The sequence below is a fragment of the Bos mutus genome, chromosome 22 (genome assembly GCF_027580195.1).
Source record: "Bos mutus isolate GX-2022 chromosome 22, NWIPB_WYAK_1.1, whole genome shotgun sequence".
In the NCBI taxonomy this organism is placed as follows: domain Eukaryota; kingdom Metazoa; phylum Chordata; class Mammalia; order Artiodactyla; family Bovidae; genus Bos; species Bos mutus.
The window spans coordinates 66,710,326-66,732,151 of record NC_091638.1 but is presented as its reverse complement, the minus strand read 5'-3'; the positions used below and the strand labels follow the sequence as shown (position 1 = coordinate 66,732,151).

At 56.9% G+C, this 21,826-nt stretch overlaps 1 protein-coding gene across 2 annotated transcripts; it reads left to right on the top strand.

The window, feature by feature from the left end:
* Positions 1–2,981: 2,981 nt before the first annotated feature.
* On the top strand, positions 2,982–20,585 carry RHOD (ras homolog family member D). Of its 2 annotated transcripts, none has more exons than XM_070359628.1 (5): positions 2,982–3,212; positions 7,841–7,928; positions 8,775–8,884; positions 11,258–11,392; positions 17,240–20,585. In XM_070359628.1, the coding sequence occupies exons 1-5, from the start codon at positions 3,081–3,083 to the stop codon at positions 17,285–17,287; spliced, it is 513 nt and encodes a 170-aa protein (XP_070215729.1). In that variant the 5' UTR covers positions 2,982–3,080; the 3' UTR covers positions 17,288–20,585. The 2 variants fall into 2 exon arrangements, with proteins under 2 accessions (XP_070215729.1, XP_005903611.1); XM_005903549.3 differs by lacking the exon at positions 17,240–20,585 and adding an exon at positions 11,906–12,501 and having other exon boundaries at positions 2,983–3,212.
* The last annotated feature ends 1,241 nt before the right edge of the window (positions 20,586–21,826 follow it).

The window sequence follows — 21,826 nt, the reverse complement described above, 5'->3', positions numbered from 1 at the left end:
TGACCCACTGAGCAGGGTGCTGGAGGATTCTGGGCCTGGGACTGCTGGGCCTCAAAGGGCTGTCACCCACAAGCTGGTGGTGAACAGCAGCCACAGAAAACTGTAAAACAGCAAACAGTACCCTTTTCAGGCCAACTGTGACCTGGGCCACCTCTTCATCCAAAACAAGCCCCAAGAAAACAGCACCATCCTGGGTCCAGCAATGTCTGAGATTTGGGGAAATTCCCTGGCAGCAGGGCAGACTCTCTGGCCAGTGACTAAATCTCCCTCTGGCAGAAGCAGGAGCATAGAGTGAGAGTGAACCCCTGGGTTTAACATCAGGGGACGTGGGTTGAAATCTTGGCTCAGGATCGTGCTAGCCTGACACAAGCCACTGCCTTTCTCTGAGCTTCAGTTCCCAGATCTGCAGAATGGGGGAATCCAATCCCTCACTCTGCCCCGCTCACAGTCTGAGCGCTAGAGGAAATGATGCATATGAGGTGTGATGTTGGGAGAAAGCCCGGCTCTGCAGTCAGAACCGGGTTCTTGTTAGAGCCCTGCCTCACACTGGCTGTGGATCTTAGACAAGAGCTTAAACTTCTTTGGGCCTCAAGTGCCCCATCTGTAAAATGGGGCTAACACTCCCCACCTGCTAGGGGACAGAAGAGCCTCCACACGGTTGGCAGTCCATTGATGGGCGCTGTTACTATTAGGAAATGTTCAGTGAAACTCTAAAGCATGACACACATCAAGAGTGTCATTAGAGTGATTATCCCCATAGCAACAAAGGCCAAACACCTCTGCCTGACTCTTAGCTCCCTCCACCCCTAGTCTGGCCCCACCTGCCTCCCAGCCTTGCCACCCAACGCCTGATGACAGCAGTCATCAGGGGAGCCTAGGGGATGACGAGGCCAACAGCTGATTGTTGGGGGTGGGGTTCCTCCCCACCACTCCTTGGGGCGGGGAGCCCTGATCAGTGGCTACACACCCAGTCCGGTGCCAAGTCACTGCCCAGCCCTTTGGCAGTTTCGGGGAGGAAGGGGCAACTGACAGGTGGGAGGGGATGTCCTGGGGTGCTCGCTCCATCCAGGTGAGGCTTCATTTGGCCTGCTGACTGTGGCCCTGGCTGAGCCTGGAACAGGAGTCAGCGGCCTGGACTCTGCTGCTCAGCAGAGGGGTGGTGACTCTTGACCTAGCTGCCTCTTTGGGCCATGGTGAGGTTTAAGGGGGCTGAGAGTGGTTTTTCACCTCCTGGCTTTGAACTGCTTGAGGAATGATGTCATGACCTGTGTGGGGGAAGGTGAAAAACCCCGAGACTCCTGCCCTCTGTTTCTCTGAGCTTCAGTGGAAACAGTCCATGATCTGGGGCGGCCTTTGTGCCCATCTTATAAATATATATTTCAATTCTGGCTGCTAATAGGAGTAGGAGGCCTTCCCAGATGTCACTAGTGGTAAAGAATCTACCTGCCAATCCAGAAGACGACGCAGTTGGATTCCTGGGTCAGAAAGGTCCCTCAGAGGAGGAAAATGGCAACCCACTCCAGTATTCTTGCCTGAAAAATTCCATGGACAGAGGAGCCTGGCGGGCCACAGTCCATGGGTTCACACGATCGAGTGACTGAGCACGCGTAACTGGAGTAGGCGGTCAGGTGACAGGGAGTTTCCAGTTCAATTCGGTATTAATTCCTGGCACCCAAAGTGCTCCACTATCCAGGCCCCATTTAATCCTCAGATTCACCCCCAGGACCAGCTCCCTCATCCAACCTCACCCTTCATCATAGGGAAGAACTGCAGCACCCCCTGCCCCCCGCCCCGGCCACTGCAAACAACCCCCCACACACACCTCTATACCTTACACATGCTGTCCCCTCAGTTTGGAACCCTCTTCTCTTCCCCCATCTAACTGCGTTTCGCTTTTTCCTCAAGACTCTGGCCCCTCTCTCAAACCACCCCCAGCCTGAGTGTGGGGCCCCTCTTCCTCTCGTCCACTGCCTGTCCCTGCCACGGCTGGAGCTCTCATCACACTAATATGTCCCGCTTGTCTCCCGTTCTAGGCTGTGAGAGACGTTTTTTTTTTGTCTGCATCACGTCTTAGTTGCAGCATGCAGGGTCTTTCGTTGTGGCGCGAGGGGCTTAGTCGCCCCACATGTGGGATCTTAAGTTCCCCACCCAGGGATTGAACTCACATCCCTAGCATTGGAAGGCAGATTCTCAATCACTGAACCACCAGGGAAGTCCCTGTGAGAGACTTGAGCTTCTGCAGTTCAGGGTCCCCAAGCCCTTGAGCACAGGAAATAGCAAGAATTATACATGGCATCACCACCATGTACCGGACCCTGCTCTAAGCACTTTACAGATGGAAGGTTCCATCGCTTTCACCAGGCCATGCCCCAGGCAGAGGGGAGACCCACTGCTAGTGAGACTTCCTGGTACTGGCTGGGGGAGGGGAGGTCCAGCTGGCAGTGCCACGGACTCGCCCATAAGGGCCTGCCCGGGTCACCCCCTTCCCACCTTTCCTGGAACACCTGCAGGAGGGCTGTGGGGTGTTCTGTCTCCAGGGAGATGGGGGGAAGGGATGCATATTCATTCATTCACTCATTCATTCATCCACCAAAAGTCACCAGTTCCTGCTCCGGGCCCGCAGAGACTAGGCACTAGGGACCCCGTCCCTGCCCCCCACCAAGCTGGTGGGCCAACAGGGCTGACCCCCACCTCCCTGCTCGGCGAGAAGTGGGCCAGGAGCCTCGTCTGTCCCCGTCCATGGGGTCACTGCCCAACTACGAGTCTTCTCCGCATCAGACCGGGGTGCGCTCCTGAGGGACCTAGGCCGATCTGGGTCCTCCACTTCCTGCACCCTGAGGGCCCCACAGAGCAGAGATTCAAGAAGAGTTTGTCTCGGGCCGCCTGGGTCCCGGGCCGTGGGACGGGAGGGGCAGGGCCGCGGAATGTGCCCGGCCGGCCCCTCACCTGGGCCGCCCGCCGCCCGCACTTCCTCCCGCCGCCCCGCCCCTTCCACATTCCTGCCCCGCCGGCCCCGCGGCCGCCGCTCCGCGCGCCCCGGCCCTGCCTCCCTCCCTCCCTCCGTCCCTCCGCGCCCCGCGATGAAGGCGGCCCAGGCCCCGAGCGAGGAGGCGCCGGGCGGCGCGCGGTCGGTCAAGGTGGTCCTCGTGGGCGACGGCGGCTGCGGGAAGACGTCACTGCTGATGGTCTTCGCGGAGGGGGCCTTCCCCGAGGTGAGTGCGGCCCCCGGCGCCTCCTGCCCCCCGAGGAGGGAGGGACAGGCGCCCATCCTGCCTCCCCGCAGAGCCTGGGGTCCAAGGCAGCTCTCACCGTGGCCCCAGGAGTGACTCAGTGGCATCGTCTGTAAAGTGCCAAGAACGGCACCTACCCGGGGGAGGTGTGCGGGGGGAATGACTTGGGCGGCCTGGGGACGTTGTGGGTCCTAAGAGAACCCTCGGTGGCACCCCTTGGCTAAGAGGACTGACCACTCTGGGGTGGTGAAGCTAGATCTCCTGGCTTCAAATCCTGGCTTCGGGACTCACAGCTGTGTGCCCTCAGGCAGGCCCCTTACCCTCTCTGTGCCTGTTGGCTCAACTGCATAATAGGAATAGCTGTGGTGCCCAGCTCTCAGGGTCGCAGCGATGAGTGAGTTCACACAAGTCAGGGGCTGAGCTGCAGCAGGAAGGACCCACTGAAAAGTGGCAAACGTTCTTCTTGGGAGACATCACGTCTTCACCCAGCTCTTGCCCCTACGATGGCTGTCCTGTGGGCTCAGCCTTAGAGGGTCAGAACACAACCACCTCGTCAGACAGCTGGGTTGGCACCTCAGTCTCCCCCAGCTGGGGGCCACCGTGCCTTGCTCAGCCTCTGTGAGCCTCCAATCCCTCATGAGACCTCCCTGGGTGGAGAGACCCAAGGGTGGTGGTGAGGTAGCATTAAGGCAAGGCTAAGACATGGCCCCGGGTGGTACCTGGCATGTCGTCGATGCCTGGGCACGTGGACTGTCTTTCCCCCACCAGCATGCCCACTGCCTGTCCAGGCGGATTTGTCAGCCCCAGGGCAGGGTGAGACCCACCCACTGTGCGCCCCCTCAGCCCAGTTCCCCTGGAGCCCATGGGTCCCCTTGCAGCACCACCGCCCCCTCCAGTGGATCCCTGCACCCTCCGACCCGGGGGGACGGGGAGGGGGGTGGGAGTTGGATGGGGGAGGCTGAGGAGACCGGGCCTGCTAACGGAGTCAGCCTTTCTTTCCACTGTGGCAGCATCAAGCCAACTCTTGCTGTGTGGTTTTGGGAGCTGACGTCATGTCCTTTGGCCACTCACTTTTTTTTTTTAGTTGGGGGGAGGGATGTGTTTCCGGGCCCCCAGATGCTGCCTGTGAGAACCCAAACCCAACAATTATGGCAGAGTTGCGGGGAGCTCCACAGAGAAGCTGGGCGACCTGAGGCCTGGGAAAGGGGCCTGTGAGAGGGGCCTGGATGGATGGGGGTGAGGGGGTGGGGGTACCTCACTGCCACTGTCCTGGGCTCTGAGACATCCTCAAGGGTGAGACCCATCCCGACTGCAGAGGCTGCAGTGTGGAAATAGGCATTTCTGGCTGATGTGAACGAAGTGTGTGTTGAAGGGTGAAGGACACTCGGGGTGGCCAGGGAAAGGGAGCACACGCCTGTCACCAGGGGGCCGGCCTGCCACCGGTCCTCCCGTTTGGAGACCCGCATTCCCAGGGACCCGTCTGCCTCCAGGCACAAGAGAAACACTTCATTTAAAGAAGCACAAGATCTGAGAGCGGAAAAGGCCTTCAGTTTATAGCTGGAAAGACAGTGGCCGGAGAGAAGAGTCTGGCCTCGGGGCACAGGGCCCGCCTGTGAGAGCCCTGGCCTAGAACCCAGGTCTTCCTGGCCGTGATCAGGATATCCTCCGCAGCCCAGAGCTTTGCGAGCCAGAGCAGCCTCCTCCTGTCCTGGCCTTGGACGCCTCCTCTTGACAGCCCTGCAAGCCCGGGGAGCCAACAGCTAGGAGACTTGGGATCCCACGTGCCAGGCTTCCTGCCTGCAGTGAAGAGCAGGCTGGGATCTGGAGGGCCTCGGGGGTCTGGAGGGCTTCAGTGAGCCTTGTCTGGCTGTGGCCTGACCTTGAGTTCAGGGCTGGAGAGTAGAGAGAAAGCTCCCGAGGCAGGGGGACTCCTAGCTGGGCACTGGCCCCTGACACTTAGGGCAACAACCACAACCACAGGGCCAGAAGCCCAGGGCCCCCACAGCAGGGTCAGGGTGGAACAGGGCAGGGCACACCAGCTGACCTTCCAGGGCCAGCCGAGTTCTTCCTGGCCCCCGGCAGGGACTCCCATGAGTGTGCTTCCCCGGGGAAACTCCTGGGTCTCCTCTCTGGAGCTGTGTCTCCCATGCTATAATGGTCCATCTGTCTGTCTGTGAACGCTGTGCGGTCAGACCCAAGCATGAGTCATCTGCCCTGGTCTAGCTGGGTCCAGCCCTGTCTTTCTGCAGGAGGACGCCGCAGATAAGATTAGGTGCTTATTGGTCCTGCAGGCAGAGAGTGACCCTGCCTGGGGGGGTCCAAAGAACAAGACAGAAGGTGTCGATGGAGTCTGCGGGATGACATTCCAGAGGGGAGAACCCAGTCCCACTCCGTGAATGGGGCTTTCCTGCTCAGCTCTGGTGCCAGGGGCTAGAGTGGGTGACCTCAGGAGAGACAGGTAAGGAGGGTCAGAGCCTAGCTCCTGGAGCCTGAGAGACCTGGCCCCATCCTCAGCCATCTGTCTAGTATGTTACCGTGGGCCAGTCACTTCCCCTCTCTGGGCCTCAGTGTCTTCAACAGGAAAACGCGGTGAGGGGAACTTCCCTGGCGGTCCAGTGGTTAGAACCACACGCTGTCACTGTGGGAGACGCAGGTTCAATCCTTGGTCAAGGAACTAAGATCCCACATGTGGAGTGAGGCCAAAAAAGAGAAAATGGGGATAGTGTCGACTTTCTAAGGTTACCAGGATCAGAGATGGTGCAGGTAAAGAGCCTCGCAGAGCAGATCCCTCGAGAATGTGGGTGACGGTGTTATCTCCACAGACACTTGCAGAGTCCAGAAGCGTGGCTCCCAAGAACTTCACGGCAGGTCGCCCTGCGCCTCAGATCAGGAGGGGTCCTGCCACGGTGGGCAGCCCAGCTGGGAGCTCTACAGATGTCAGCACCTCCACGGTGACAGGCTGGGGAGGGGCTGGGGAAGGGGCACCTCCTGGAGGGGTGGATGCTGCCCCTGGCGCCCAGTTTCCTAAGCGGTGGGCGTTTGACCTCGCCTGCCAGCCGGCCTTCGCTGTCACACACAGATACTCGCCTCCTTTAACCAGCGAGGGCACTGGCCCAAGGTCACACAGTGAGTGCCAGAGCCCGTCCTAAGCCAGGTGCATCTCATTCCAAAGCCTGTGCTCCTTGGACTTCTCTCGTGGTCCAGTGGTTAAGACTCTCCTCTTCCATCACAGGAGGTGCAGGTTCGATCCCTCGTTGGGGAGCTAAGATCCTACATGCTGTGTGGCACAGCCAAAAAAAAAGAAAGCCAGCGTTCATAGCCACCATGGCACATGTCACACTGTCCCCTACCAGGCCTGAGAGGAGGGGGCAAGGAGGGGGCATGGGAAGGAGGGGGCAGCCCTAATCTGAGTAGAGGAAGTGCCAGTGACTAGAGTCCAGGGTGGCTGACCCCAGGGCCATCCTTGACTTCTCCATCCTGCCTGGTTGCCTGCTCTGTGACCCACCTTTCTTCCCACCCTCCCCACCACCGCTTCCTAAGTGCCCTTGAAGGACGTTGCTGACCCTCTGCTAGGGGACTGCCCTTCCCAGTGGCCAGGCCCTGACTCAGAGGACCAGCACGCAGGCAGCCTTGAAGTCCTCCTGAGTCACGGGCAGGTGGGGGCCCCACCTGGCATGGGAAGAGGGAAAAACAGGGTCCCCCCGGGCTATGGTCCCACTGCCCAGCCCTGAGCAAGGGGGCAAGACTTGGCTACCCAGAAGGCAAGGGGGCCAGCATGCCGCTTGGTGCAGAGGGCTTGTGGTGTGAAAACCTGCCCCCTGTTGCTCGGCTCCCCTCTGCACAAGCTCCCCTCTTCCTTCCTGCACTTGTGTAAAAGCCCCTCCTGCTCCCACTCATCTGGCCTTTGTGGGGAGGGGGCGAGCTCAGGCTTAGCGGGCCTGGGGTGGAGGGGCCCCTGGCGGGTGACCTCCACCTGGGGCCAGGCAGGGCAGGTAAGAGAGACAGAAATGGGAGCATCCTGGTTGGATTATGAGAGGTTGAGAGGCAAAAGAGGGGACTCCCCCACCCCCGAAAGCTAGGAGCTCCCCAGGCTAGGCAGTGAGTCTCTATTACTTGTTCCTGAATGTCCAGAATCAGACCCGGAGAAGGTGCTTGTGAATGAATGAATGAATAAGTGAATGAACAAACGTAGGTTAATGTCATTCTAGGAGGCGGGGACAGCAGGAAGGAAGGCTCGGAAATGGGACAGTCTGGACAAGGACAAAGATAAAAATAGCGGTCCTGGCACCTGTAGAATGTTAGTCTGTACCAGGCCCTGGGCTCGGGGCTCCATGTGAAGCTCCTTACAGCAGCACCTGCGGTGGGTGCTCCAGGAGACCCACTCTACAGTCTCGGAGGGGCCCAGGGAGGTTCAGTGCCTCGACGGGGCAGGGGGCACTCAGCTGCAAAGTGGCCGCAACGCCACCAGCCAGCTCCCTCCCAGAAACCATCCGCTCTGCTGACTGCCAAAGGGGCTGTGCCGCGCGCATTCGTGGGCTCTGACCTGGTTGCCAGGACCACCGCCCTTCAGAAGCTGCCCTCTTAACCACCCCCAACCCCTTCTTCCCCAGAGCTACACCCCCACGGTGTTTGAGCGGCTCGGCGTGAATCTGCAGGTGAAGGGCAAACCCGTCCACCTCCAAATCTGGGACACGGCAGGTGGGTGCAGGGCTGGGGGAGGGGCAGGGTGGCAGGAGGGACCCCACCCCCTTCCTTCTGAACCAGGGAGGCCAAGCAGTCTCCAGGGGACGGGTGTTGGCCTGAACCCTCCTCACTGTAGCCCCCTGACCCAGAGCAGCCAACGGGGTCCTGGAGACAAGGCGGAACTCTTGGCTCTCAAGAGGCAGACTGTTTCTGGCCTCCTGAGCGTTCCACCCTGGCTTTAGCTCCTATAAGATTGTTCGACCTTGACTTCTGACCCCCAGCCTCCTGACCTTGCCCACAAGAAGGTTCAGAGTCAAGTACATCAGAACTCAAAGCTAGGAGACTTCCCTGGCAGGCCAGTAGTTAACGACTGTGCCTTCCACTGCAGGGCCTGGGTTTGATCCCTGGTCAGGGAACTAAGATCCCACAGGTCAAAAAAAAAAAAGAATTCAAAGCCAAACTCAGGGAATCCCACAACCCCCTTACCTTGTTGGGCTGTGACATCTTGGCCCAGGTCCCGCCTGCCTCTTTCTTCTCCTCCCCCAGTTCCCCCAAGCCTAGGGCAAAGCAGGTTCTGAGTGGGGGCCTCAGAAACCCCCTACTTCTGCCAGAGCAGGGCTCTCTCAGCAAGTGGTCTCACCCAGGCGGGGGCTGGCACATCCCACAGGCCAGCCAGGGGGACACGGCCCCAAGGGGATCATTCACGGGCTGGACTCCGAGGCACGAACTAGGCCCTGGTCTAATTCACCCGCTCAGCTCACACCCTCCCCTGGTCTTGGTTGGGGTGACCGCTCTGATGTTGGGGACGTGCTGACAGTGGGCAGGAGATCTGGAGGGAGTGACCGGCCCCCACCCTACCAGGGCAAGTGGACTATGACCGCCTGCGGCCCCTGTTCTACCCTGATGCCAGCGTCCTGCTCCTCTGCTTTGACGTCACCAGTCCACACAGCTTCGACAACATCTCTAACCGGGTAGGTGGCAGCGGGGTGGAGGTGGGGATGGACAGGGAGGCAAAGCCCCATAGCCAGGCCACTCCGCTCCGCCCCTGCCCTGGACCCAGCTGACTGTCAGAACCTGGCAGGCCCTGGATGATGTGTGGTCCAATGTGTTTGGCGTAACCGTGGGGAAACGGAGGTCCAGAGCGGCTTACCCAAGGTCCCACGGGGATCTGGTGGCAGGGTCTGGACGAGACTCTGACTCCCCATCCAGTACTTCCTGCCTGCCCATGCTGCAGACTCAAAATGCTGAGGCCTTTCCACCATGACTCTGCCTAAGGATGCAGGGCAACCCAGAGACCCCTGCCTCTCCCCAGCCCCGGCCTGTCCGAGGTCACAGGAACTGCCAGCCTCCCGCAACGTGACCGCTGGCTCCCAGTGGCCGCCCAGGACATCCGCTGATCACGGTAGAGGTCCCCAGGGCTGCTCACAGGTGGTGGGGACATGGTCCCTGGAGTTGCTCTGTTCCAGCCAGCAGCTCCTACCGCCAGCGCCTCCAGGCGTGTGTGAAGGGCGTGCTCCAGGGTCCATCAGAGCACAACCAGTGACAGCTGTAGTAACAATAACCACAACGATGGCAGTGTTTACTGAGGACTTAATACGGGCAGGTGCAGTTCTGGGCACTGACATACTTACTCAGCTAACCTAGAAATGTTACAAAGGAACTTCCCTGGTGGTCTAGTGATTAACACTCTGCACTTCTACTGCAGGGGGCGCAGGTTCAATCCCTGGTTGGGGAACTTAGATCCTGCATACCCCACAGTATAACCAAAAAGTGGAAAAAAACAAAAACAAACAATTTATGGAGCAGATACTATCGTTCCCAGATTGGGGCCCTTGCTCCAAGATACGCATCTATTAAGGTGGTAACCCTGGGACTTGAACCAGTCTGCTCCATGCAGACTGGTATGCATTTGGAAGGTACCTCTATGTGCCAGGACTGTTCTAGGCACCAAGGCTGGGACCAGGGTACCGGCAGAGGGGATGGTGAGAGGTGAGTGGGTACCAAATCTGGAAGGTAGAACCAAACCACCAGGGTTTGCAGATGGATTGGACATGGGTGGGAGAGAGACACTTGCTCAGAGCACCTGGAAGGTAGACTTGCCGTTTCCCAAGACGAGGAGGAGCAGGCTGAGGGCAGGGAGGTGGGCAGTGGAGGCCCCTTGGACATCCCGGTGGAGGGGCAGGCAGAAGTCTGAGTCTGCGGTTCCTGAGAGAGGACAGGGCTGGGCAGATCCATTTAGGAGCTGCTGGTGGGGAAGAGCTGTGGATTGGGGGTGGGAGGCGGAGGGGAGCTGTCACCTGGAGACCTGAGGACAACCAGGAGTGTGGGGCCCTGGGGCACCATGCCAACCAGCTTTCGGAGGATGGCATGATCGCTGATGCCAGGGCTTAGCTAGGACGAGGTCTGATGAGATGCCCTGTTGGACTTAGCAAAGCAGCGTCAGAGAGAAGACCCTTGTCAAGGGCAGTTTTGCGGATGGAAGGGTCGCTGGGACCCCAAACAGGCCCCATATGTCTCCAGAAGCCAGACAGTTTGATGCCGGTTTTCCCCGAAACTGAGCTGGCGTGCGCTGCTGGTTCCAGGCTCCTGGGTTATAGTCCAGACTGAAATAACCCAGCCGTGAGGCCTCGCATTCCAGAGAGCAGCTGGCAGGACAGGAGTGCCCCCTCCGAAAGGCCAACAGCTGCTGCAAGCATTTCGTGAGCTGCTTTAGTTTTAGAGCCTCACTATTTATTTATGAATGTTGCCCCACTGGGGAGACGGTCCTGGGACCCCTTACCTTGCAGAGGTAGGATTCTAGAGTAGGTGGGGACAGGGCTCTGGGCGCTAACCTCTGGGTTCAAATTCTAACACTTCCGGTCTTGTGACCAAGGCCAAGTTACAGAGCCTCTCTGCGCCTCAGTGAGTGCATCTGTGCAGTGGGACTGATGATAGAACTTGCCTCACAGAGACAGAGGCTTCGTGTGCTCATTATGTGTAAAGTCTTAGCCTGGCTTGGAGTACCTTGTCTTCTTAGTGCCAGTGAGTTGTTCCCTTACTCAGTCGCTCAGTCATGTCTGACTCTTTGCAGCCCCATGGACTGTAACCCGCCAGTGTCCTCTGTCCATGGAATTCTCCAGGCAAGAATACTGAAGCAGGTTGCCATTTCCTTCTTCAGGGGATCTTCCCTGACCCAGGGATTGAACCCATGTCTCCTGCATCGGCACTGCATTACCACTAGCGCCAAGAGTGCTCCCTAAGCTGGCTGTGCTAAGTATCGTTGTCAGAGTTTACCCGGAGTTCAGGACAGCAGCCCACTCCCCTGATGGCTCACACACGTGTCCTCACCACCCCTCTCCCCACAGTGGTACCCAGAGGTGAATCACTTCTGCAAGGAGGTGCCCATCATCGTCGTGGGCTGCAAGACCGACCTGCGCAAGGACAAGATGCTGGTGAAGAAGCTGCGGAAAAACGGGTTGGAACCTGTGACCTACCACAGGGTAGGAGACGCAGCCTAGGGTGGGGTGGGGTGGGGGGCAGGAGAGGGCACCCCTGGGAGGATGCCACTCTGGCCCAGCCTCTCAGCACACACAGGATGTGGAGCAGGGTGGGGGGTGTTTGGGAAGCAGACGTGGTCAAGAACTGCCAGGCTTAGAAGTTTCCAGTGAGGATGGAGAGCAAGTGGAGTGCACATCAGATGGTCCTGCCCCCCTACTTCACAGCCAGGGGGACCCCTCCAACTCTTTAGTCTGCAGGCCCCTCTCTGTGGCGCGCCTGGGTCAGGCTGGGAAGGTAATTAGTTGGTACCTGGAGAGGCAGAGACCTGGCCGAGAACTGAGGCAGGAAACTGTGTGAACCCATCAGGGTGCTTGGTCAGGCCAGGGGGCAGGAGCTGAGGGCGCCCTAGGAGAGCACGTCTAGGGTGGCAAGGGGCCCGGTGGGGGAGGGGGCGGCTGGACGCGAGGCCCCCGGCAGTGGCCAGCTGACAGCAGCCCTGTCGCGCTCTCTGCTAGGGCCAGGAGATGGCGCGGGCCGTGGGCGCCGTGGCCTACCTCGAATGCTCGGCTCTACTCCAGGAGAACGTCCACGCCGTCTTCCAGGAGGCAGCCGAGGTGGCCCTCAGCAGCCGCGGTCGCAACTTCTGGAGGCGGATCACCCGGAGCTTTTGTGTGGTGACCTGAGGGCCTGGGGCCCTCCCCGCCCGACTGCCCTGGCAGCACAGGAAGGAGCTGGTTGCTGACCTTCTGCCCAGTTGGCTGGGCCGGACCCAGTCCCCAGGCTGTGACCACCGAACTATACCTCAAACAGATGGGCACCCCTGAGGCCAGCCCCCCTGACCCTGGGGCTGGGATCCTGGATTGCAGCAAAACCCCTCTGAGGCCTGAGGAAGGGGGGTCCGAGGCTCACCAGTCCTATGGAGGGCTGGTCCTGGAGACCCCTGACTCACTCCCATCTCCCAGCCCTGGACCACACATCCTGGAGCCGCCTGTGTGCCCTGGCGCCACCTTGTGGCTCTTCTTAGGGCTGTACCCACCCCACCCACCCCCTCCTTCACCCTGCCCATCCCAGCGGTAAACACGTTCAGATGACATCACTTGTCCGTTGCATCATGCCTCTTGTTTTGAAATGCCTTTACACACGTGTTCCATGTGGGGGATAAAAGCACACCCTGTGTAGGCACTGGGTCCAGTATGACTACCTGGATCCAAACCAGGCTATCACTTTAGGACCTTGGGCAAGTTACCTGGGCCTCTTGCCTGTGAAAGAGGCGGGTGCCTGGCACACAGAGGGTGCTCACAAAAGGTTCACAAGTATCGCTTTTATTTATGATAAATACAATAGATATTATTCCATGGGTGTAATGTACATAGTACAGTCTATAATATTGTACAGAGTTCTCCAGAGAAACAGAACCAATGGGATATATATTCAGAGAGTGATTTTAAGGAATCGGCTTAAAAACACAATTTTGAGGACTGACAAGTCCGAAACCTGTAGGACAGGTTGGAGGTCGATGTTGGATGTTGCTGTCCTGAGTCTGAATTCTGAAGGGCAGCAGGCTGGAAATTTCAGGCAGGGTTTCTGTGTTGCTGACCTGAGGCAGAATTCCTTCTTCCTTGGGAAACCTCAGTCTCTTCTCTTAAGACCTTCTAAGACCTTTGACTGATTGTGTGCGGTCCACCCACACAGAACCAGCCACTAACAGCCCACCCGCTCAGTTTCATTAGAAACAGCTCCAGGGGTGGGACTGCTTCCTCCAGGTGAGGGCTCCTGGCTCAGGTTACAGAGCTGAGCTGAGACAGGGGGAGTGATGTTAGGGATCTGCTCAGAAAACCCCACCTGGATTACAGGCTCTACTCCAGGGTCTTAACATAAGCTGCTCAGGAGTAGGAAACAACTGTTCCTGGCCTAGATTTCTGGCCTGGTTGCTCCTCCCCCAAGCCCACTCCAGCCCAGAATGTTCTTTCTCTTCTCCCCTTCCTGCCCTCCCCAACCCAGTGAGCTAAGCCCAGCTCGCACATTTCTGATTTCCCGAAATGTGAGTCCCTGCAACCCTTGGTAGTTATTTTGCAAAGAAGCTTGTCACACTGACTTTTTGCACCAGACCTGGGCATCCCTGAAGAAGGCTGTCTGTCTCCCTCATCCCTTTCTTGGGGATGTGGCTTGGCCCCTTGGCATTGCAGACGGGCAGAGTGCTCTGTCTCTGGAGTCAGTCTCAGATCTGGGTTCGAATCCTAGTTCCATCATTTTCCAGAGCCAGGTGATTTTATAAGCGTGACACTCCTCCAGCCTTAACAATTCCATCTGGCAGCCAGAGAGCATCCTGCCCACCCTAGAGGGTTGCTGTGGGGGTGAAGTGGCAAAATGCTTGTCAGATGCCTAGCACAGTGCCAGGAATAAAGGAGGAATGAGGAAACATGGACTGATCGTGTGGAGTAGGGTGGGGCTGCCCAGTATATTCTTTACGGGACAGCGAGATACTGAACAAGATGTCTGGATCATGCTCCCTCCCTCGGATAACCAGAGGCTCCATCATCCATGCCTTCAACAGCCTGGTGTCCAGGGAGCTCTATGAGGTACCCAGCACCATGACAAGAACTACGGGTGTAACAGGGAACCCACAGTTTGTGCCCTTAAAGCCAAGTCTGTGTGCAATGCCATGGAGAACGGCATCTTAACTCCAGCATGCAGGGTGGTTGGGAAGCTACCAAGAGAGAGAAGGCACTTCCCTGGAAAGAGAGACTGCCCAGTGAGCATGGAGGCAATGAGTGCCTCGTGGTCCCTTGAGAGTCCATCAGATGCTGTGTGAAGTTTTACAAGGCAGACAAGAGACTCAGGACAAGGAGGCTGAGAGTATTAAAAAGAAGATGATGGACTGATGGGCTTGGTCCTGGAGAGTCAACCTTCTCACCTGATAAATAGGAAGAATAAATTCTGCCTTGTTAGGACATCCTTGGTGGCCCAGTGGATAAGACTCAGCGCTCGCAATGCAGGGGCCTGGGTTCGATCTCTGGTCAGGAGAATAGACCCCTCAGGCCACAGCTAAGACCCAGCGTAGAGATTCACTCTGAGCAACGACGAACACCCAGCACAGTCGAAAATTAATACAATTTACAAAACGTTTTAAATAATCAGTGTTGGGACTTCCCTGGCGGTCCAGTGGTTAGGACTCGGCGCTTTCACTGCTGTGGTCCCGGGCGTGACCCCTTGTCAGGGGATGAAGATCTCGCATGTTGCTCGGTGCACCCAGAAAGCAAAAATTTAAATGTCCACTTGATGAGGTTAACAGGGCTGATGCCAGTCTAGAGGCTGTGAAGGTATTTATTCAATGTGATTACTTTTCAGTTAGTAGATTTTGAGTAAAATAGATTACTTTGCATAACCTGTGTGGGCCTCATCCAATCAGTGGAAGGCCTTCAAACGTTGAGGTTTCCTGAAGAAAAGGGTCACATGGCCAGAAGAGGACTGAAGTTCATCTCAGACCATTGCTGCACTTCGCCCAGGACATGGGCTGGGAGGCCAAGGTCTGGGAAGAACTGCTTTCCGTAGGCAGAGCAGAAGCAGAATGGGGTCAAGGAGGTGGGAGAGCCACAGGTGTGCAGAGGCAGGGGAAGGGCTCCTGGGGCCACACCACACAGAGTGGGGAGCGGGCACGTGCCTGGCCTGATGAAAGCGGGAGCGGGCACGTGCCGGGCCTGATGAAAGGGGGGAGTGGGCACGTACCTGGCCTGATGGGGGGGAGAGCAGGCACGTTCCTGGCCTAATGAGAGGGGGAGCGGGCACGTGCCTGGTCTGATGAGAGTGGGGAGTGGGCACGTACCTGGCCTGATGAGAGGGGGGGAGCGGGCACATTCCTGGCCTGATGAGAGAGGGGAGAGGGCACGTGCCTGGTCTGATGGGGCCACTGGGGAGGAGGGTCCCTGCCAGGGAGCAGTTTGGTCCAGAGCTCATATACCCACTTCTCTCCAGCCAGACCCCAGCCCCCTACCCTGGGTTGCACTCCCTTGTGTTCTTGGAGAGCTCGTCACTGATGCAATCGGGTCTCTCACTGAATTGCCAGCTCCTTGAGAGCGCAGGCTGGATTTGTTGGGATCCTCTGTGCCTCCAATGGGCTTCCCTGCTGACTCAGATGGTACCGAATCTACCTGCAATGCATGGGCTCAATCCCTGGGTTGGGAAGATCCCCTGAAGGAGGGCATGGCAACCCATTCCAGTATTCTTGCCTGGAGAACTCCATGGACAGAGGAGCCTCAGATCAGATCAGTTGCTCAGTCGTGTCCAACTCTTTGCAACCCCATGAATCGCAGCACGCCAGGCCTCCCTGTCCAACACCAATTCCCGGAGTTCACTGAGACTCACATCCATCAAGTCAGTGATACCATCCAGCCGTCTCATCCTCTGTCGTCCCCTTCTCCTCTTGCCCCAAGTCTCTCCCAGCATCAGTGTCTTTTCCAATGAGTCAACTCTTTGCATGAGGTGGCCAAAGTATTGGAGTTTCAGCTTTAGCATCATTCCTTCCAAAGAAATCCCAGGGCTGATCTCCTTCAGAATGGACTGGTTGGATCTCCTTGCAGTCCAAGGGACTCTTCAAGAGTCTTCTCCAACACCACATTTCAAAAGCATCAATTCTTCGGCGCTCAGCCTTCTTCACAGTCCAACTCTCACATCCATACATGACCACAGGAAAAACCATAGCCTTGACTAGACGTCTGGACCTTTGTTGGCAAAGTAATGTCTCTGCTTTTGAATATGCTACCTAGGTTGGTCCTAACTTTCCTTCCAAGGAGTAAGCGTCTTTTAATTTCATGGCTGCAGTCACCATCTGCAGTGATTTTGGAGCCCAGAAAAATAAAGTCTGACACTGTTTCCATTGTTTCCCCATCTATTTCCCATGAAGTGGTGGGACGGGATGCCATGATCTTCGTTTTCTGAATGTTGAGCTTTAAGCCAACTTTTTCACTCTCCACTTTCACTTTTATCAAGAGGCTTTATAGTTCCTCTTCACTTTCTGCCATAAGGGTGGTGTCATCTGCATATCTGAGGTTATTGATATTTCTCCCGGCAATCTTGATTCCAGCCTGTGCTTCCTCCAGCCCAGCGTTTCTCATGATGTACTCTGCATATAAGTTAAATAAACAGGGTGACAATATACAGCCTTGACATATTCCTTTTCCTATTTGGAACCAGTCTGTTGTTCCATGTCCAGTTCTAACTGTTGCTTCCTGACCTGCATACAAATTTCTCAAGAGGCAGGTCAGGTGGTCTGGTATTCCCATCTCTTGAAGAATTTCCCACAGTTTATTGTGATCCACACAGTCAAAGGCTTTGGCATAGTCAATAAACCATAAGTAGATGTTTTTCTGGAACTCTCTTGCTTTTTCCATGATCCAGCGGATGTTGGCAATTTGATCTCTGGTTCCTCTGCCTTTTCTAAAACCAGCTTGCACATCAGGAAGTTCACGGTTCAGAGGAGCCTGGCAGGTTACAATCCATGGTGTCGCAAAGAGCTGGACACGACTGAACGACTCAGCACAATGCAGTGCCTCAAACAATGCCTTACAAGGAGACTTTGCTGGAGGTCAGGTGGTTAAGAATCCACCTTCCAGTGCAGGGGACGTGAATTCCATCCCTGGTCAGTGAACTAAGATCCCACGTGTTTGTGTGTGTGTTAAGTCGCTTCAGTCATGTCCAAATCTCTTTAACCCTATGGACTGTGAGCCTACCAGGCTTCTCTGCCCATGGGGATTTTCCAGGTGCAAATATTGGAGTGGGTTGCCATGCCCTCCTCCAGGGGATCTTCCCCACCCAAGGATCAAACCCACGTCTCTTGTCTCCTCCCTTGGCAGGCAGGTTCTTTACCACTAGCACCACCTCGGAAGCCCTCAAGATCCTAAGCCTGTAACTAAGCCTGCACCCTGCAATGAGAGACCCCCAAGAAGCCCTCCCGCGGCAACAAAGACCCAGCGACAGCCAAGAAACTTCAAAAAAAGTAAAAAACACCAGCGCTCACATAGAGGAAGCACTGAAGAAATCTATGATGAATGAATGGACGGATGCCGCGAAGCAATGCCCCACTTCGGGACCTCAGCTGCTCCTGCCTGGACCTCTCCCATCTCCCAGCCTCCAGCCTCTCAGCCTCCTTCATCCTCCTCACCACCACACACCTTCCAAAGCATGGATCCAGTCGCTTGAGCCTTCTGCACACCCCTGCCCAGAGGAGGTCTAACTTCCTAGGTGGGGACGTGGGAGGTTGCTTGCACCCGACCGAAGCCCACCCTCCCCACCTTATGCCTAGCACACCTGATGCTCCAGTCGCACCCCGATAGCTGGCCCAGCCTCGAAGTCTCCTGCTGGAGCGCTTTCCCCACCCTGGCCCACCCTTCTTCCCGGTCACTGCTTGTTCCAAGCCCCCCTCTACCCCCAGATCCTTCAGAGTCCGGCTCAGAGGCCACCTTCTGCAGAACACCGGTGGACCTGCTGGCTTCCCGGCTCCTGCTTCACTGCACTCAAACGAACCCGCCTGCACACCAGAGCGTGTGCTGTCTGTGCGTGGGCCCCTGGGTGAAGGAACTGGGTTTTCATTCCCCATGCAGTGGGAGAGGCCAGATTGGATGCCTTAGGATCCTGCAGTTGGTGGCGGGACCAGGCAGGGTGGCCGGGAGGGCGGAGGCGGGAGCAGGACCCAGTTGGGCAGCTGCAGACACCCAGACACGAGGAACAAGCCACCACAAGTCAAGGCCGGGGGACTTTTGGGCTGGGAAGCCATGGCTGCCAGGAGGGTGGACCACGGGGAGGGTGGGGATGCTGAGAGCTAGGGAAGAATGCAGGCCTCACCCTCAGCTTGAGACACCTGCGCGGCTGCCAGAGGTGGGAACCACCAGAGGTGGGAACCATCGGGCGGCTGGTTTCTAGCTTCAGCCCGCCAGCCGTCTCAGGGGTCCCGGGGTGGGGGCAGGGTGCGGGGCATCCCTGGAGCCGGGGTTGTTGTTGTGGGTTGTCCGCCTCTTTCTCCTCCTCACCCATCAAGCCAGGCTTTCAATTCCTCCCAACCCGCCTGGCAGGGTGGGCGCGGCCAGACGAGTGGGAGCCTGGGGAAGGTGCAGCCCGGAGGCCAGCTGGGGCCAGGAGCCATAGACAATCAAGTGTCTTCATTTTTCTACCCTGCCTCCACCCAGCCTTGGGGGTGTCTGCCGGGAAGGCGAGGGGAAGGGGTGGGGACCCCAAGTCATATTCCCCGGGAGGGGCCACTCCCTGGCATCCCTGGGCAGGGAGGGTGGGGCACACTCTCTGAGTCACGTAGCTTTACTCTCCGCTCCCCCCCAAGACACGCCCCCGGGGCCCCACATCTGGGCGTGGGAGGGGGTTGGTGGCTGGCTGATCAGCCACTTCAGGCCACCCTCTTTGCTCTCTCCTGCCTCCTGCTCTTGGGGGCCCCTCCTTTGGAGGATCGAAAACTCACAGTTCCCCGGGAGTCACCCCGAAGCCACTAGCTAGGGCTCCAACAGAGCCTGAGACCAGACAGAGGGGCAGAGAGATCCAAAGCAGAGTGGAAGAGCTGACCACCCACCCTACATTCCTGGGCTTGATCTCCAAGCTCCATGCCTCTGATAAATCGGTCAGATTGTGGAAAGCCAGGGATTTCCCTTGTTTTCAATTCTGATTCTGTGATTTACCAGTTCTGTGACCTTGGAGGAGTCACCAGGGCTGTCTCTGTGTCAGTTTCCTTATCTGTAAAAGGAGTTTATGCAAACTCCGGGAGATAGTGAAGGACAGGGCCAGCTGCCATCTGCAGTCCATGGGGTCCCACAGAATCAGACACGACTAGACAAGTGAAGAACAAAATGAAGGGCAGAGGAGGTCCTCCCCCCGGGAGGTGGATTATATGAGTTAATGTTGCTGCTGCTGCTGCTAAGTCGCTTCAGTTGTGTCCGACTCTGTGCGACCCCATAGACAGCAGCCCACTAGGCTCCTCTGTCCCTGGGATTCTCCAGGCAAGAACACTGGAGTGGGTTGCCATTTCCTTCTCCAATGCAGGAAAGTGAAAAGTGAAAGTGAAGTCGCTCAGCTGTTGCCTACTCACTCAGTAGTCAGTGTTAACTACTAACTAGAGTGATCGGTGGCACTCGTGGTAAAGAATCTGCCTGCCAACGCAGGGGACATGACAGACATGGGTTCAACCCCTGGGTTGGGAAGATCCCCTGGAGAAAGAAATGAAAACCCACCCGTGGACAGAGGAGCCTGGTGGACTACCATCCATGACGTCACGAAGAGTCAGACACAACTGAAGCGACTTAGCACGCACTCATGGGGGTTATTTGCTATACAACATTGTTGCAGAGGCTGTAAAGCAGGGGCAAGCATGGAAGTGTTAGATGGGTGTCTGTCCCCTCTTCTCAATGTGATCCCAGGCCTGAGAGGGATCCCGATGCCAAGGACAGGCAGCCTCAGAGGGGAGTGGACGTGGTGTACGCGGCAGACGGCTCTCGGCAGGGCAGGCTGGACCCTCGGAGGGGAGCCCCGAAGATAGGTTAGAATTTCCTCCTCGGCTCCTGTTTGCTGAGGGGACACTGAGCCTGGTCCAGGACTGAGGGCAGGGCACACGCTCCATGTGTTGGATTGTTGCTGTTCAGTTGCAAAGTCATGTTCCGTCTTTGCGACCTGTGGCACACCAGGCTTCCCTCTCCTTCACTATCTCACAGAGTTGGCTCGAACTTATGTCTGTTGAGTAGTTGATGATGCCATCCATCCAACCATCTCATCCTCTGCCGCCCCTTTCTCTTGCCCTCAATCTTTCCCAGCATCAGGGTCTTTTCCAATGAGTCAGCTCTTCACATCAGGTGCCCAAAGTACTGGAGCTTCAGCATCAGTATCAGTCCCTCCAATGAATATTCAGGGTTGATTTCCTTTAGGATTGACTGGTTTGATCTCCTTGCAGTCCAAGGGACTCTCAAGTGTCTTCTCTAGCACCACAATACAAAAGCATCAATTCTTTGGCACTCAGCCTTCCATATGGTCCAACTCTCACATCCATACATTACTGGAAAAACCATGGTTTTGACTCTATGGACCTTTGTCAGCAAATGGATGTCTCTGCTTTTGAATACGCTGTCTAGGTTTGTCATAGCTTTTCTGGATTAGGAAATACTGGTTGTCTACTACGTGAGGCCCTGTTCCAGCCATTGCACACCAAGAGGAGGGTGAGGGAGTGAGCGGGATACGGGAACAAGCAGCAGGGGAGGGGAGTGTCCCAAGTTTGCCGAGCAGAGTGCACCTGCCATTGAGATAAACAGGAAGGGAGCTGGGGATTCCAGGGCGGGGGTGGGGCATCAATGAACGAAAGACACTAGAGCTCACCTCTTGCACCCACGCCTCTGCCGCGCTGTTGTTCTGGAACTCCTGCTCCTGTCTGCCCACCAGATCAGCATCACAGAGTCCTGTCTGGCCAGGCGCTGTACGTGACATACCGCACGTCCTCCCCCGGTCAGCACTTCCAAGCCCACGCTTTGCAGCTGAGGAAACAGTTTCAGGAAGTTGGAAAGAGGGACCCACAGCAGTGAGTGGCAGAGCTGGGCAGTTGGACACGGGGCAGGATAGAATGGGAACTCCCAGCCCTGGCTCCTGACCACCCCTTGGGCACTGGCCAGGCAGCTGGACCTCGACCAGCAGAGGGCAGCAGGGCCCAGGGAGAGGAGACTAGTCCGCAGGGCAGGCCAGGTGCGGAGAGCTACCTTTCATCCGCTCCTGCCTCGGGGCACACCGCTCCCTCCAGCCACCGCCCACCGAACAGGACGGATCCTAACATTTCAGTGAAGAAAAGATAAGCTCAGACAGGCCATGTGACTTGAGCATTTGGCCAATCTGAGCAGAACTAGAATGAAAGTGATGCTGTCTGGAGTCTGTCATGGTTCTAGGGTCGGAACCTAGGATTCAAATCCCGATCCTGCTCACAGGATTATAGTTGAGTGCATGGGCTGGAGTGAGATCGAAGCAACGTGTTTCCCATGGGGACATGTAACCCAGCCCCATTTAATCTCCTCTGTGATACCCCTGGGGAGGCGGCTTGGAACTGAGGGGTCTCCTGTCTGCCCTCCTCACCCCTGATCCCAACCCAGAATTTATAGTTCAGGAGATGATTAAAATACTTAAGAATGTTGGGACTTCCCTGTTGGTACAGTGACTAAGACTCCACACCCCCAAAGCAGGGAGACCAGGTTTGATCCTCTGGTCAGGGAACTAGATCCCTCATGGTGAAATAAAGATCGAAGATCTGGCATTCTGCAACCAAGACCCAGAGCAACCAAATCAATAAATAAATATCTTTTTAAAACCCTTAAGAATGTCAAGGTAGCACCAGGGAGTGCTGCCAGAAAGTAAGGTGCTGTGAGTCAGGAGGTGGGGGCATGCCCTCCCCACCTCTGCAGTCAGAACCAGCC

Bases quoted from the DNA above. Each gene is read 5' to 3' on its own strand.
- RHOD (XM_005903549.3), top strand. From the start codon at position 3,081: ATGAAGGCGGCCCAGGCCCCGAGCGAGGAGGCGCCGGGCGGCGCGCGG. The intron at 8,885-11,257 runs GTAGGTGGCAGC...CTCTCCCCACAG, and splicing joins TCGACAACATCTCTAACCGG to TGGTACCCAGAGGTGAATCA. The intron at 11,393-11,905 runs GTAGGAGACGCA...GCTCTCTGCTAG, and splicing joins AACCTGTGACCTACCACAGG to GGCCAGGAGATGGCGCGGGC.